This window comes from Exophiala viscosa, assembly GCF_022695815.1.
Source record: "Exophiala viscosa unplaced genomic scaffold EDD37scaffold_6, whole genome shotgun sequence".
Classification (NCBI taxonomy): Eukaryota; Fungi; Ascomycota; class Eurotiomycetes; order Chaetothyriales; family Herpotrichiellaceae; genus Exophiala; species Exophiala viscosa.
In genome coordinates, this window is record NW_026944358.1 from 256,424 (window position 1) to 267,731 (window position 11,308).

General features: G+C 51.1%; 4 protein-coding genes across 4 annotated transcripts; 1 reads left to right on the forward strand and 3 right to left on the reverse strand.

The window, feature by feature from the left end:
• Positions 1-292: 292 nt before the first annotated feature.
• On the reverse strand, positions 293-4,151 carry EDD37DRAFT_631725 (elongation factor EF-3). The gene is made up of 2 exons (XM_062816670.1): positions 712-4,151; positions 293-655 (listed from the first exon to the last, which is right to left on the reverse strand). Exons 1-2 carry the CDS (start codon positions 3,859-3,861, stop codon positions 599-601), a joined length of 3,207 nt encoding a protein of 1,068 aa, XP_062669352.1. The 5' UTR covers positions 3,862-4,151; the 3' UTR covers positions 293-598.
• A 1,035-nt stretch (positions 4,152-5,186) lies between these two features.
• On the reverse strand, positions 5,187-7,111 carry EDD37DRAFT_658065 (MFS transporter; the record flags this gene model as incomplete). Its single annotated transcript, XM_062818941.1, has 6 exons — positions 5,187-6,189; positions 6,221-6,359; positions 6,421-6,491; positions 6,565-6,618; positions 6,698-6,771; positions 6,878-7,111. The coding sequence occupies 6 exons, from the start codon at positions 7,109-7,111 to the stop codon at positions 5,187-5,189; spliced, it is 1,575 nt and encodes a 524-aa protein (XP_062669353.1).
• A 1,211-nt stretch (positions 7,112-8,322) lies between these two features.
• On the forward strand, positions 8,323-10,234 carry EDD37DRAFT_425101 (male sterility protein-domain-containing protein). Its single transcript, XM_062812601.1, has one exon. It carries the CDS (start codon positions 8,469-8,471, stop codon positions 10,053-10,055), a length of 1,587 nt encoding a protein of 528 aa, XP_062669354.1. The 5' UTR covers positions 8,323-8,468; the 3' UTR covers positions 10,056-10,234.
• A 188-nt stretch (positions 10,235-10,422) lies between these two features.
• EDD37DRAFT_650564 (uncharacterized protein) lies at positions 10,423-11,303 on the reverse strand (the record flags this gene model as incomplete). The annotated part of the gene is made up of 4 exons (XM_062818265.1): positions 10,423-10,475; positions 10,564-10,740; positions 10,796-11,117; positions 11,166-11,303. The coding sequence occupies 4 exons, from the start codon at positions 11,301-11,303 to the stop codon at positions 10,423-10,425; spliced, it is 690 nt and encodes a 229-aa protein (XP_062669355.1).
• Positions 11,304-11,308: the final 5 nt, after the last annotated feature.

The window sequence follows — 11,308 nt, forward strand, 5'->3', positions numbered from 1 at the left end:
TTGATGTCGTTCAAAATCTAGGGGGATCAGGCTGTTTGATATGATACCCGTCATTTACTCTCGAGAAGAGGCATGCATTTTATGTACTCAAAAATCTGAAGTCATATTTCTCCGTGAAGACCAGCAACCAGTTTCTATGGCGCTGTAAACTAAATAAGACTGGTGGACCGGAAAGTTCGCTAAGGCCATTCCTGTAATGTAGCATTCGCTTTCCAATGTTACGTGAAATCCACGACAGGATGATACGTTCAGCATGATCAGGTTAGGAGGCAGTGTAGATGAGGTGCAAGATTCCATGTAAGAAAACAATACTGTTCAATCTTTGTTCAACATTTTTGCATTCGGCAACATGCCACTATCTATGGATGGCTGATCGTCTCAATCGACTCTCTTAGTCTATCGTCAAGGATATCATGCAACGACTCTCTATCGCCATTCTTTTCTTTTGTTCTTTGGACCTGAATAGTCGAAAGACAACTCAAAGCATTTCAAAAAAACATTGCCGAATACACTTGCCCAGGAATATCATGTCGTAATAAACGCCGGTGAATGCATCTTCGAAGCCGTGATTGCGTGAAAAGGTCTGGATGTCTGTCGCTCAGTCGTCCTCATCGGAGAACACTTCTTCACCTCTCTTGCGGCGAGCCATACGGTCCTATTGATATCATGTTAGCACATATCATTGTGAGCATATGAAGAATTGTCACCAACCTTCTTCTTCTTTCTGAGCTCAGACGATGTCAACTTCTTGGCCTTCTTGTTGCCTTCAATCTTGTTACCCATGGCATCAAACTTGTCTTCCTCATCGTCTCCCTTGTCGGTTAGACGAGGACCAGCACCTTGTCCGGTAACCCAGTTATGTCCAGATGGCGTCATTCGGCCGCTCACGACAGACCAAACTTCGTTGGTCAAGCTCTCAGTGAACTCAGCGTTGTGAGAGATGATGACGACACCACCCTCGAAGGTCTTGAGAGCCTTGGACAGAGCACCGAGGGAGTCACGGTCGAGGTAGTTGGTAGGCTCGTCCAGGACAATCAAATGAGGACGTTGCCACGTGCAAGCAGCAAGCACGACCTTGACACGTTGACCACCAGAGAGACCACGCATCCGGGAGTGGGAGATGAGTTCGGTATCGAGACCGAAGTTGGCACCGTGTTGCTCGATTTCGCGACGGACCAGGGGTCGGAATTGACCGCTGGCGAGAGCCTCCTTCTGATCAACATCTGCGACCATCTTTTGATGAGAAGCCAGAAGCTCGTTTCGAGGAAGCCAGGCATTGTCCGCAGTCATCATAGGCGTCCACTTCTCGTTCTTCATGCCGACGTTTTCACCAAGGGCGAACGAGCACTCGTACTCATAGGAGTTCTTGAACTTTCTTCGGGAGGAGATACCAATGACACGACGTTGGGTTCCTTCAACCCTGAAGATCTTGTCCATGGCCTTTTCATCATCCTCAGTGACGATCTTGTTGGCACGATCCATGGTCTCACGATCTTCACCAGTCTGGAAACGCCATTGGATGTACTCGGATGGAGTCTTGTCCAAATGGTTATCGATGTGAGCGAAAGCGTGTTGCTTGATGTAAGCAATACGGATGTTCTCATGCTGGTAGACCTCACCCTGCGTGGGGATCAATTCACCAGTGAGAACGTTGACCAGGGTAGATTTGCCGGCACCATTGGGGCCAATGACGGCAATACGAGAACCAAGAGAGACCTGGAAGGTAATATCCTGAATCTGAGGTTTGTCGGTACCTGGATATTGGAAGGTCATTTTGCTGACACGGACGATGGCCTTGGCCTTGGTCTTGACACCCTCGAGGAAACCAGGCTCGGGGAATTTGAATTCCATCTCAGAAGCACCAAGCTCAAAGTAGGACCGAGCAGATGGCACTCTCTTGGCGAACTCGGTCAGGTTACCACGGTATCGGCGGAGCTTGAAACGCTCGTAGTGAATAACGTGCTGGATGACGTTGTTCAAGAACTTGGAGTCGTGAGAGACAATGATAGAAGTGCACGGAGAGTTCTTGAGGTAGTCCTCGAGCCAAGCCACGTTCTTGACGTCCAGATGGTTGGTAGGCTCGTCAAGCAGCAGGATATCCGGATTCTCGAACACGGCACGGGCAAGGGCAAGCTTCATCTTCCAACCGCCAGAGAGTGAGGTGATCAGACCTTCGAATTGTGATTGAAGGAAACCAAACTCAAGGAGCTGCTTCTCGATGTCATCTTTTGACGTCTCAATACCGACTTGCTTCAATTTCATCATGGTCCAGCCGATGACGGTAAGCTCGGTATCGGCGGCGTCAAGGTCGTGCTCGACGAAGACGGTCTTGACCTCGCTCTTCTTGGGGAAACCTTCGACCTGTTCGTTGTTGATGGCACGCATGAGAGTGGATTTGCCGGAACCGTTGGGTCCCAGAAGACCATATCGCTGACCACGCTTTAGACGGAGGTGAGTTTGGTTGAGGAGAATCTTAGCACCGTAGGCCAAGTTGAATGTGCAATTGCAGAGATCCTCGCCCTCTTCGTCATCAGGTTCAGCCTCGGCCTCTTCCTCGATACCTGGAGAGGCACGCTTGCGGAGTGAGTCGGCAACAGCCGCTGCATCAGTCTCGCCAACAATAGTCTTGAGGAACTCCTGGGTGTTGGTAACCCACTCGATGGCTTCTGTGGCCTTTTCGTCGATTAACTGACCGGCAATGGCGGAGACGTACTCAATAACTTGCTCAGACTTGGCAATTGCGTCCTTGTGCTTCTGCTCAAGGATGGACTTGAGGATCTCGGACACGGTGGAAATCTCACCGGCCTTAGAAACCTCAGGGAAGCTGCCATCTTCCTTAACAGCACCAACACGTGAAAGAGTGTCAAGACCTTGTTTGGTCTTCTCACGTGCCTCAGGGTCGGCCATGGTCTCGAAGTTCTTGGTAAGAGCAGGCATCAGTTTGGGCAAGAAAGCGGCAACAATCTGGGGATCCTCGACAAGTTTACACATGTTGTCGACAATGACAGCAGCCTTTCTTCGAACGGCGGTCTCACGCTCAGCCAGACCACGCTCAAGCAGGGGAACCATAATTGCCAGTGTAGGCTCATGGACATCGGTGACAAAGGTGGTAGCACCAAGCAAGTGAACGGTTTCAGGAACGTTCTCAGGCTTAGCGATACACTTGATCAGCTCGGGGATGAATCTTTCGATATCCTTGTTTTCAATCAACTTGCAGATCTTTTCCATAGTGCCGTATGCCTTCTTCTTGACTTCGGGCTTAGTATCCCACATCGACTCGGAAACGATCGGAAGCAGCGTAGGAACGAGGAAAGCAAGTTGGGTAGGCGCGGTTTCGACCAATGTCTCGATGCAGTCGAGGCCGTTCATCTTTTCTGGCCATTTCTGGGCAGTGATGATGGAACTTCGGATGTGAGGAAGGGCGGCCCGGACGGCATTGGGGTTGATGGCTCGGACGATGGCTTGGGATGCGGCCTGCGCAGCGTTCTTGACAGAGACCATCTTGTCACCGACGGCGGCAAGGGTGAGCGGGAGGAAGGAAATCAGATATGGCTCGACCGCAGGTGAAATGGTGGAGTGCGCGGCAATGGCCTTGATGCCCTCAACGGCACGCTCTCTGACGAGAGCATCCTTCTTGTTGGCAAGTTGCTTCTTGAAGGTTTCCAATGCCTTCTGGGGCACAGCGTGCTCCTCAATGGGGCCGTTCAGGAGAGTGGCGAGGTTGTTGGCGGATTCATTTGCCTCATCTTGAGTCTTGCTCACGGACAATTTTTGCAACATCTGCTCAAGGGTGGCGAGGGACTGCTTGGTCTCCTTTGCGGAGGATACTGGTGTGGAAGTCATGTTGTCGACTGCTGGCATTTCGCAGCAAACTTTCGATTCGAGGTTCGAAGGGTGGTAAGGAAAGGATTAAGGGTCGACCTTTTTCAAGATCGGATTTTTCAATGAGGGCGCTGAGAAACAGCGGTCTGTGGGTGAATTGGTGCCCACGGACTGCGCTCGTAGGCAATTCTTGCTCTAACCGGCGGTCTATTAGAACAGAGAAAAAACGGTTGCAAGAACTCTATGATAAGAGTAAATGCAAGAGGAGAGGGTGGTGAAGGGAGAGATGGATGGATGTGAAGGGAGAAAAAGAGGTCAGTGTCGAGGCAGCAACGGTGGCAGATTTTATTTGGATCGAGGGACCCCCCAAAAATTTTTCCCTAGCGCCCCATCGTTTCCCAGGCCCTGACCGCTCTCACTCGCTCTCGCCGCCGCAGTCCCGAATCCCAGAGCAAACTACGCACCAGAACTCAGAATTCCCATCACCCACGAATACTCTTTCCTGCCAATCAAACGAGTCTATCTCAATATTAATAATTTGCCGTCGATCTCTCTTCCTCGGCGAAGTGTCTCGAAGAGCCCAAAAGGACCCAAAATACTATCATGCTGGACATACGACATGGCGGACTACAGCGCACCATAGTCCTACGAGTATGGCGCTGTTACATGTTCTGCCGTGGCTGCCCCTGACCTGCAGTGTCACTCTTGGGCTTCTCGAAGGAGATCTATTTCTGTCAGCCTCAGACGGGCAACCACAAGAGCCCTCTTCCCCCAGACCCTAGTGCTTTCTGTGACAATCATCATGCGGGATGCTTGGAAGGACTCTCGATTCTACGGGCTACATCAATGCGCCTACCACGTCAGATCGAGACGTCGGGCACGCACTCAAAGAGTCTAAGGGGCAAGGGGCGGCAATGTGTAAGCAGCCACAATATTGCCCCTGTCGCCGTCGCTGTCGAGCTGAGCCCACCGTCTACCTCACAGACCGTCACGGTCGATGTCTAAACACATCTGCGCCCCCTTCGAAATTGTCCGGGGTTGTGGCAAAAGGAGGGGCAATGTTGTCGCCCGGGAAGCCAAACGAAGGGAAAAAATATTTTCGCGCCACTATCGATAGGGAAGAAACCACTGATAAGGACGATGATGACTTTTATTTAGTGACGGAGTCCCTTTGCCGGTGTGGCCATCCGATGGCCGATAGGTGGGCTTGTGCCTTATGAAAACATCCTGACTGGTCCACGTCGTGCTCCTTTCGCGGCCTAGAATTTCCAGAACGATGCCATTGGTTGGTGCTTCACCATAAACCTCTATGCTTAGGTAAACCTGATCTACGGAAACATGTTTGATCTTGCTTGACATCCAACCTAGCTTTCAGCAAATTTACTGCGAGCCCTCATCGCATGACCGTAATGGTACAGAATGAACATGCCGATGACACCAGTGAAACTCAATCCACCGAGTAAGCTGACGGCGTGCGCAATGCCCATCTTGAGGTACATTTGTCTCGATGTCATGACCAAAGCAGCTGCCACTGTGCTTCGGCAAAAGTCGTTGGCTGCGAGTAAACTGGCGACATATCGAGGGTAAGACAAGGGAATGTAGCAGATCAGACACTGGAAGACGACGAAGCTGGAACCGGCGTAGATGCCGATCCCAACAGTGGACCAGATCCAGTGCACCGATTGTCGAGCCGTCCAGGCAAACAAAAACAGTCCTGCCGGAGGTAACCAGGTCGCATAAAGAGCCAGATAGAGTCGGTCCTCGAAGGTCGTCCGTCCGGCTTTGTCCTTGGGCGCAAATACGTACCTGAGGTAACACGTGTACACGGGAATGATGATGACCAGTGCGATTATGATGACCAGAAAGACCAGCCCTGCTGCTCCAACAGAAAATTGGTAGAGTCCTTCGTACACAATCGGGAAGGCTTCAAAAAAGCTGTAGTAGATGCTGTAGACGATGGCCGAGTAGACTGCCGTGAATGTAATGGCTGGATCCTTGACCGTGATTTCCAGGGGCTTGATCATCGAGTTGGCGAACAATGCTTTCAAGCCCACCTGTTGTCCAACCTCACTGGCTGCTCTGTATCTGTGGTCATCCTGCGATCGCCGCAGACGAGCTGCTCGACGAAGCAAGATATTCTGTTCTGATGTCTCGAGTAACAGTGCTAGCAATGGCAGCACAATACCTGCCATGATTGTGATTGCATACATCGGCCATCGCCAGTTGCTTGCAACAGCGTATCCTGAGATTGCGGGTCCTAGAGCTGGACCTCCATACATTGCGGCAACCCAGAAGATGAAGGCATAAGGGATCTGGGAGACGTCGTAGATGTCCTCGAGAGTTGCAGCCCCAGTAGCCAATGCCGGGCTGCGAAAAAGCCTTGCAAGAAACGTAGCACTATGAGGCCGCGAAGTCATCGACGACTGATGTACAGATCGAAATGATAAGGAAGAGGATGAATGTGATGATGTAAGGCGCACCGCGGTCAACAAGGGCGATCTCACTCAATGGCGAGAAGAACATTGGTCCGATGCCATCTGGCGCATGGTCAGTGTTTGTCACGTACAATAGTAAAGAGAAGTGGTGTGCTGTACGTACAGCCAAGGACGTAAGTGGCCAGCACGAGTGAGGCGGTGATCTCGGAGACATCGTATTTGACGACCAGGTAGCTATTCGCGACGATGTCAGCATTCCAGCTGCAGATGGTGTCCTCCTTTTGCGGCGAAACAGAGGAGTACTTACGGAATGCTGGGAACACAGATTGCTGATGCGCAGTAGACGACGAAGGTATACAGACTGTGTAGAAGTAAACTAGCATCATCCGAGTCATGGCATCGATTGCAAAGGTCCTGCCATTAATGAAAAGCACACTTACCAGATGACGAAGACGATAAAGCACTTTTTCTTCGCTGTCCAATTCCTGGGGTGCTCGGGATCCTGATCGTGGCCCTACTGAACAACGATTGTATTGTCGTTATTGTTGTTAGTCTTATGTGCACTGATACTGGTCTTGATCTTCGTAGATGTCGTGATGTTCCTGTCGTTGTTCATGAACCCAGTTAAAAGCTGGAGAATGTATTGCAGATCCTTGTGAATCCGGCCCGGTTCTGGATACATGGGACTCTCCCAGATCTTGGAGAGAATGCCGCTCTTCACCTCCCTGCTCACTATAGATGCTTGGAGGGGATGGCACTTCATGATTCGGGTAGGTACTGCCGTCACCAGGACCTATCCAGTTGAAGAGCCTTGTGACTGGTGAATCGTGAAAAGTTCCCAATATTGTAGACATGGGTCACTAGATGTGCTCGAGGCCAACAAATCAATACGGAAAACATGAACTGAAAATGGGGGCTCGTACATATTGAAGACTTTGCTCAGATCCGACTTCACAAACCTCGGCACATATGTTATCAGTTCGCCCCTTCGACACCCTTTTGCCAGAGAGGGATGTTATCTTTAGACACAAAAGGCTCCAGATCGGGAGCGCTGAGGCCGTCACGAAGCCCTAGGGTTCGCCATAATGACTACCTCGCCTCGTCCTGAGGCTAGACTGACCGTTAGACCCACTATCGGTGAAGCGGAAACAACCACTGTGCGTACTGTCGTAATGGGCTTGCAATTTTTTCATTCGGCATTGTCCAGTGGAATCATTTGGCGGCCTACACGTTCCCACATGGCTCACCTGAGTGATGACCTTCTGCAGGTCAGTCCTTTTGACACGAGAATTGGTCAAGCCAAAATAATGGTTCTGTTGTCAGGTCGGTTAAGAGGACAGAAGCCGTTCTGGGGTCCCTGCACTGGCCAGCTCCATTGGCGTCTCGCGCGTCATGCCACTCCTTATCAAGCGCGTGAATCACCAAAAGTCGCCTTTTACTGTTGTTTGTAGCATGCAAGCATGTGCAAAAGCTGTGCCAAATGTCGCTTGTACTTTTCGCTAAATTAAGACGTGGAGATCGACCAGTAGTAGGGTCCAGGCTAGGGGCCGGATATGTCCTCCAAACACGGGTAGCAAAGGGGGCTGATAGGTAGGGCTGGCCGAGGCTGAATAGCCAAATTACCCAATTAAGTGTGTTTCTACATCGCCCCACTCTATGTGTAGCCTGCTGGATTCTGTCTTTCGCTGAGATCTCGATCTTTTGGATCTTATCTTTCACTCGGGCCTCAACCCACAGCAGTGTCACGGCAATTTGTACTAAGCCATTAGTCGGTGGCTCGGATATGTGTGATGTATTCTTAGTGCAGCATGCAAGCAACACATTTGCAGCAATGGCGCAGGAATCCAGAGTATGTGCCGTCGTACCCCTGATCGCCCAGTCTGATCATGGATCATTTCCAATAGTCTCGAACACCCATGACTGCACAGCAGACACTTAAAAGCGAGAGGATGAGAGGGTCTGTTGACTCTCAGCATCCCTGGGCCCACGAATCTAGTGCGCAGGATCTCTTCTCAACTTCCTATATCCTAAACAGGAAGAACAAGCGCCATCGAGGTGCCGCCTGTCATTTTTGTATGGTATTAGCGCGCTTCGTTGAGCCTTCCACAGGATATAAGATCTTGTGGAAGCCTCAACCCTTGGACGACTAATTAGATCCTACATCTTCACACAGCGCTACTTTCACCCGGGCAACTCATTACGCAAGCGAACATGGCAACAGAGTGTCAACCATGCGTGCTGCTTACTGGTGCTACAGGCTTCTTAGGAAAAGTGGTTCTCGAAGAACTGTGTCGCCAAAAGAACCAAGGCACTCTTCCTACCCACAAGATCCTACTGTTGATTCGCAGCAAGGCTGGCACGACTATACAGCAGCGATTTGATCATATGACTCAATCTCTCTGCTTCTCTCTACTGGATGAGAGATGGACTGGAAACATACACTTGGTCGAGGGGGATCTCCAGGCTCCACGTTGTGGCTTGCCACTGGACAGCTATCTAGCAATCTGCAGTCAAGTCACGCACATCATTCACTGCGCGGCCTCAGTAGATTTCGACATGCCTCTTGCCAAAGCAGCAAGCGCCAATATCGACAGCTGTCTCAACATACTCAACCTGGCCCAGAACTGTCCCCATCTTCAGCAGATGGTTACCACGTCCACGGCGTATGTCACACCACATACCGCCTCTCCAATCAAACCAGAACTGACTCCATTGCCCGAGTCAGCGGAGTCACTATACAGAGCGATCCAGAGCAATACCGTCGACGAAAAGAAGCTGTTGGAGTCATGTCGCCAACCCAATACATACACTCTGACCAAATGCATAGCCGAGAATTTGATCTCATCTCGAAAGGCGGGCTCCTTGCCCGTAACGATCGTTCGACCGAGCATCATCTCCGCGGCATGGAGATATCCCTTCACAGGCTGGCTCGATAGTCGCGCAGCCGTTGGCGGATTCGTGGGTCTTTTGGGAGCAGGATACCTGCATGTCTCGGACGGGAGAAAGGACACAAGACTTGACATCGTCCCCGTCGACCAGGTCGCCAATGACTTGATTCGAGAAGTCCGTCTTTCATCCTATCATCGTCAACATGACCAGGCAAACCTGCACCGAGAAGCATTTGACTCAAAGACAAAGTCACCAATCACAGTGACAGCCACTTCTCTTCCTCACGAAAATGAAGGCGAGGAAACCGAAGACGAAGACACTGCTCCGATGATACATCTCAGTCCAGACACCCCCAGCGTCCCTTTGCGAATAGTACACTCCACATGCACCGAACTCTGCAGTGGCACAGCAATCATTCAAACATGTCTCGACTACTTCACGCAGCAACTCCAACCACAAAGCTGCTCAGCTTCCTCCTCATGCTCAGATCTTCGAAACACCAATACCACAATCATCAATGAAAAGATTCCAATCACCAGTACCACTACCCCCACCGCCCCCAAGACAAAAACAATGAAAAAACCATCGTGGTCCTACCTTGGGCCCCGCCACACCTGGAGATTTCACTTCCACAACCTTACCAAACATGTCCTCCCCTTGACCTTTGCAGCCTTATATTTCCAACACGTCAAGAGAGATAAAGTCATGCTTCGAAAAGTGCGAGCCATGAAGCGTGCCTTGCAGAAAGTCGACGAGGGCTTTCCTTATTTTGGGAGCAGCACGTTTGTCTTTGTTGCTGATCGTGGTAACCTAGGTGAGAATGACCAGTTTGCCGACTTCACGGCGCAGGAATACCTGCTTGTTATCTGTCGGGGTGTGCATCGGCATCTGTTGCTGGGTGAGAAGTAATGGGCTGGTCTTCAGAAAAGGTGGCAGTTTTCGACCGCTGATGTCCCTCATGTCAAAATAGATAGGTTTTCTCATTGTCAATCAGGAGTCCTTCGCAAAAATCATTACTGCATTAGCCTCTCTGCCTCGTATGAAGGAAGGACTTTTGGCGTTGAACCATGCTGGATTTTGTTTACCGGGAGTTCGGAAAATGAATAGGCTTGGATGACATTGATTGCATGAGGTAGGTCAGCATCGAGCATGAGAAAATATCAGAGGCAAGTAAGATCAAGTCAAATAGCAACATGCTTCAGTCGCTTATACGTGTTGTCAAAACCTCCCAGGGTCCTCTGCATCAATAAAGAGTGCAAATCGGGTCATGAAATCGTCATCGAGCTCGACTGTGCCGCTCAATGGTGGTGATGATGCCGTCTGCGCCGGCTGTCATCACTCTCATAGTTGTCAGCGTCCTCCTCCCTATCGTCCCTTCTCCGGCTACGTGACCTTCTGCGGGACAGACTGCGCCTACCGCCGCCCGCACGGTACTCGCTGTAATCCACGCTTTCGCCTTCCTTGTGCTCGTGTTCACGTTTCTTCACCTTATCTTTCTCATGTTTGGATTCGAGCTTGTGACCGGCGTACGCTCCTACCAAGGTGGAAGCGACAGTGACGAGACTGTTGCTATGACCCAGCTCATGGCCGGCCCCTAGCTCCTATTAGCAGTCGGGTCGATCAAACCACACCGATCGCAGGCAACTTACATCCAGCAAGAGCGCCACCAAGCACTGTCGCACCTACAGCCTTCTCGGCTTCATGATGTCCATGTTTCTCGCCTCTGTCCCGGGACTTCTCTCTTCCTCTCCGCGACCCTCTGGAACTGGGACGATCGCTATGCTCGTGTGGAGGAGGGGCATAGTATGAGGCTTCGCTACCGCGATATTGACTGGCCGCATATGGGCCCGAGTTGCGACGTTCTCGTCCGTACTCATAGTCTGGTGCGCCATATTGTCCGACCTGCATACCGGAAGAGCGCGGCGAGTGTTGATATTGGTCTTCTCGGGCTGGTTGATACCCATATGTGCTCTGGATCGAGTTAACAGCACGCGCGACACCATCGCTAACGACACTGACCTGGGGAGCCGGCGAGCTGTAGCCCGAATTACCTTGAGGCTGCCCCTCATACTGCTGCGGGCGAGGAGGAAGTGGATAAGTATTCTGTGTGTGGGCCGGAGGAGGCGGATAACCGCCAGGATTGTAGTATTCTGCCATTTAGA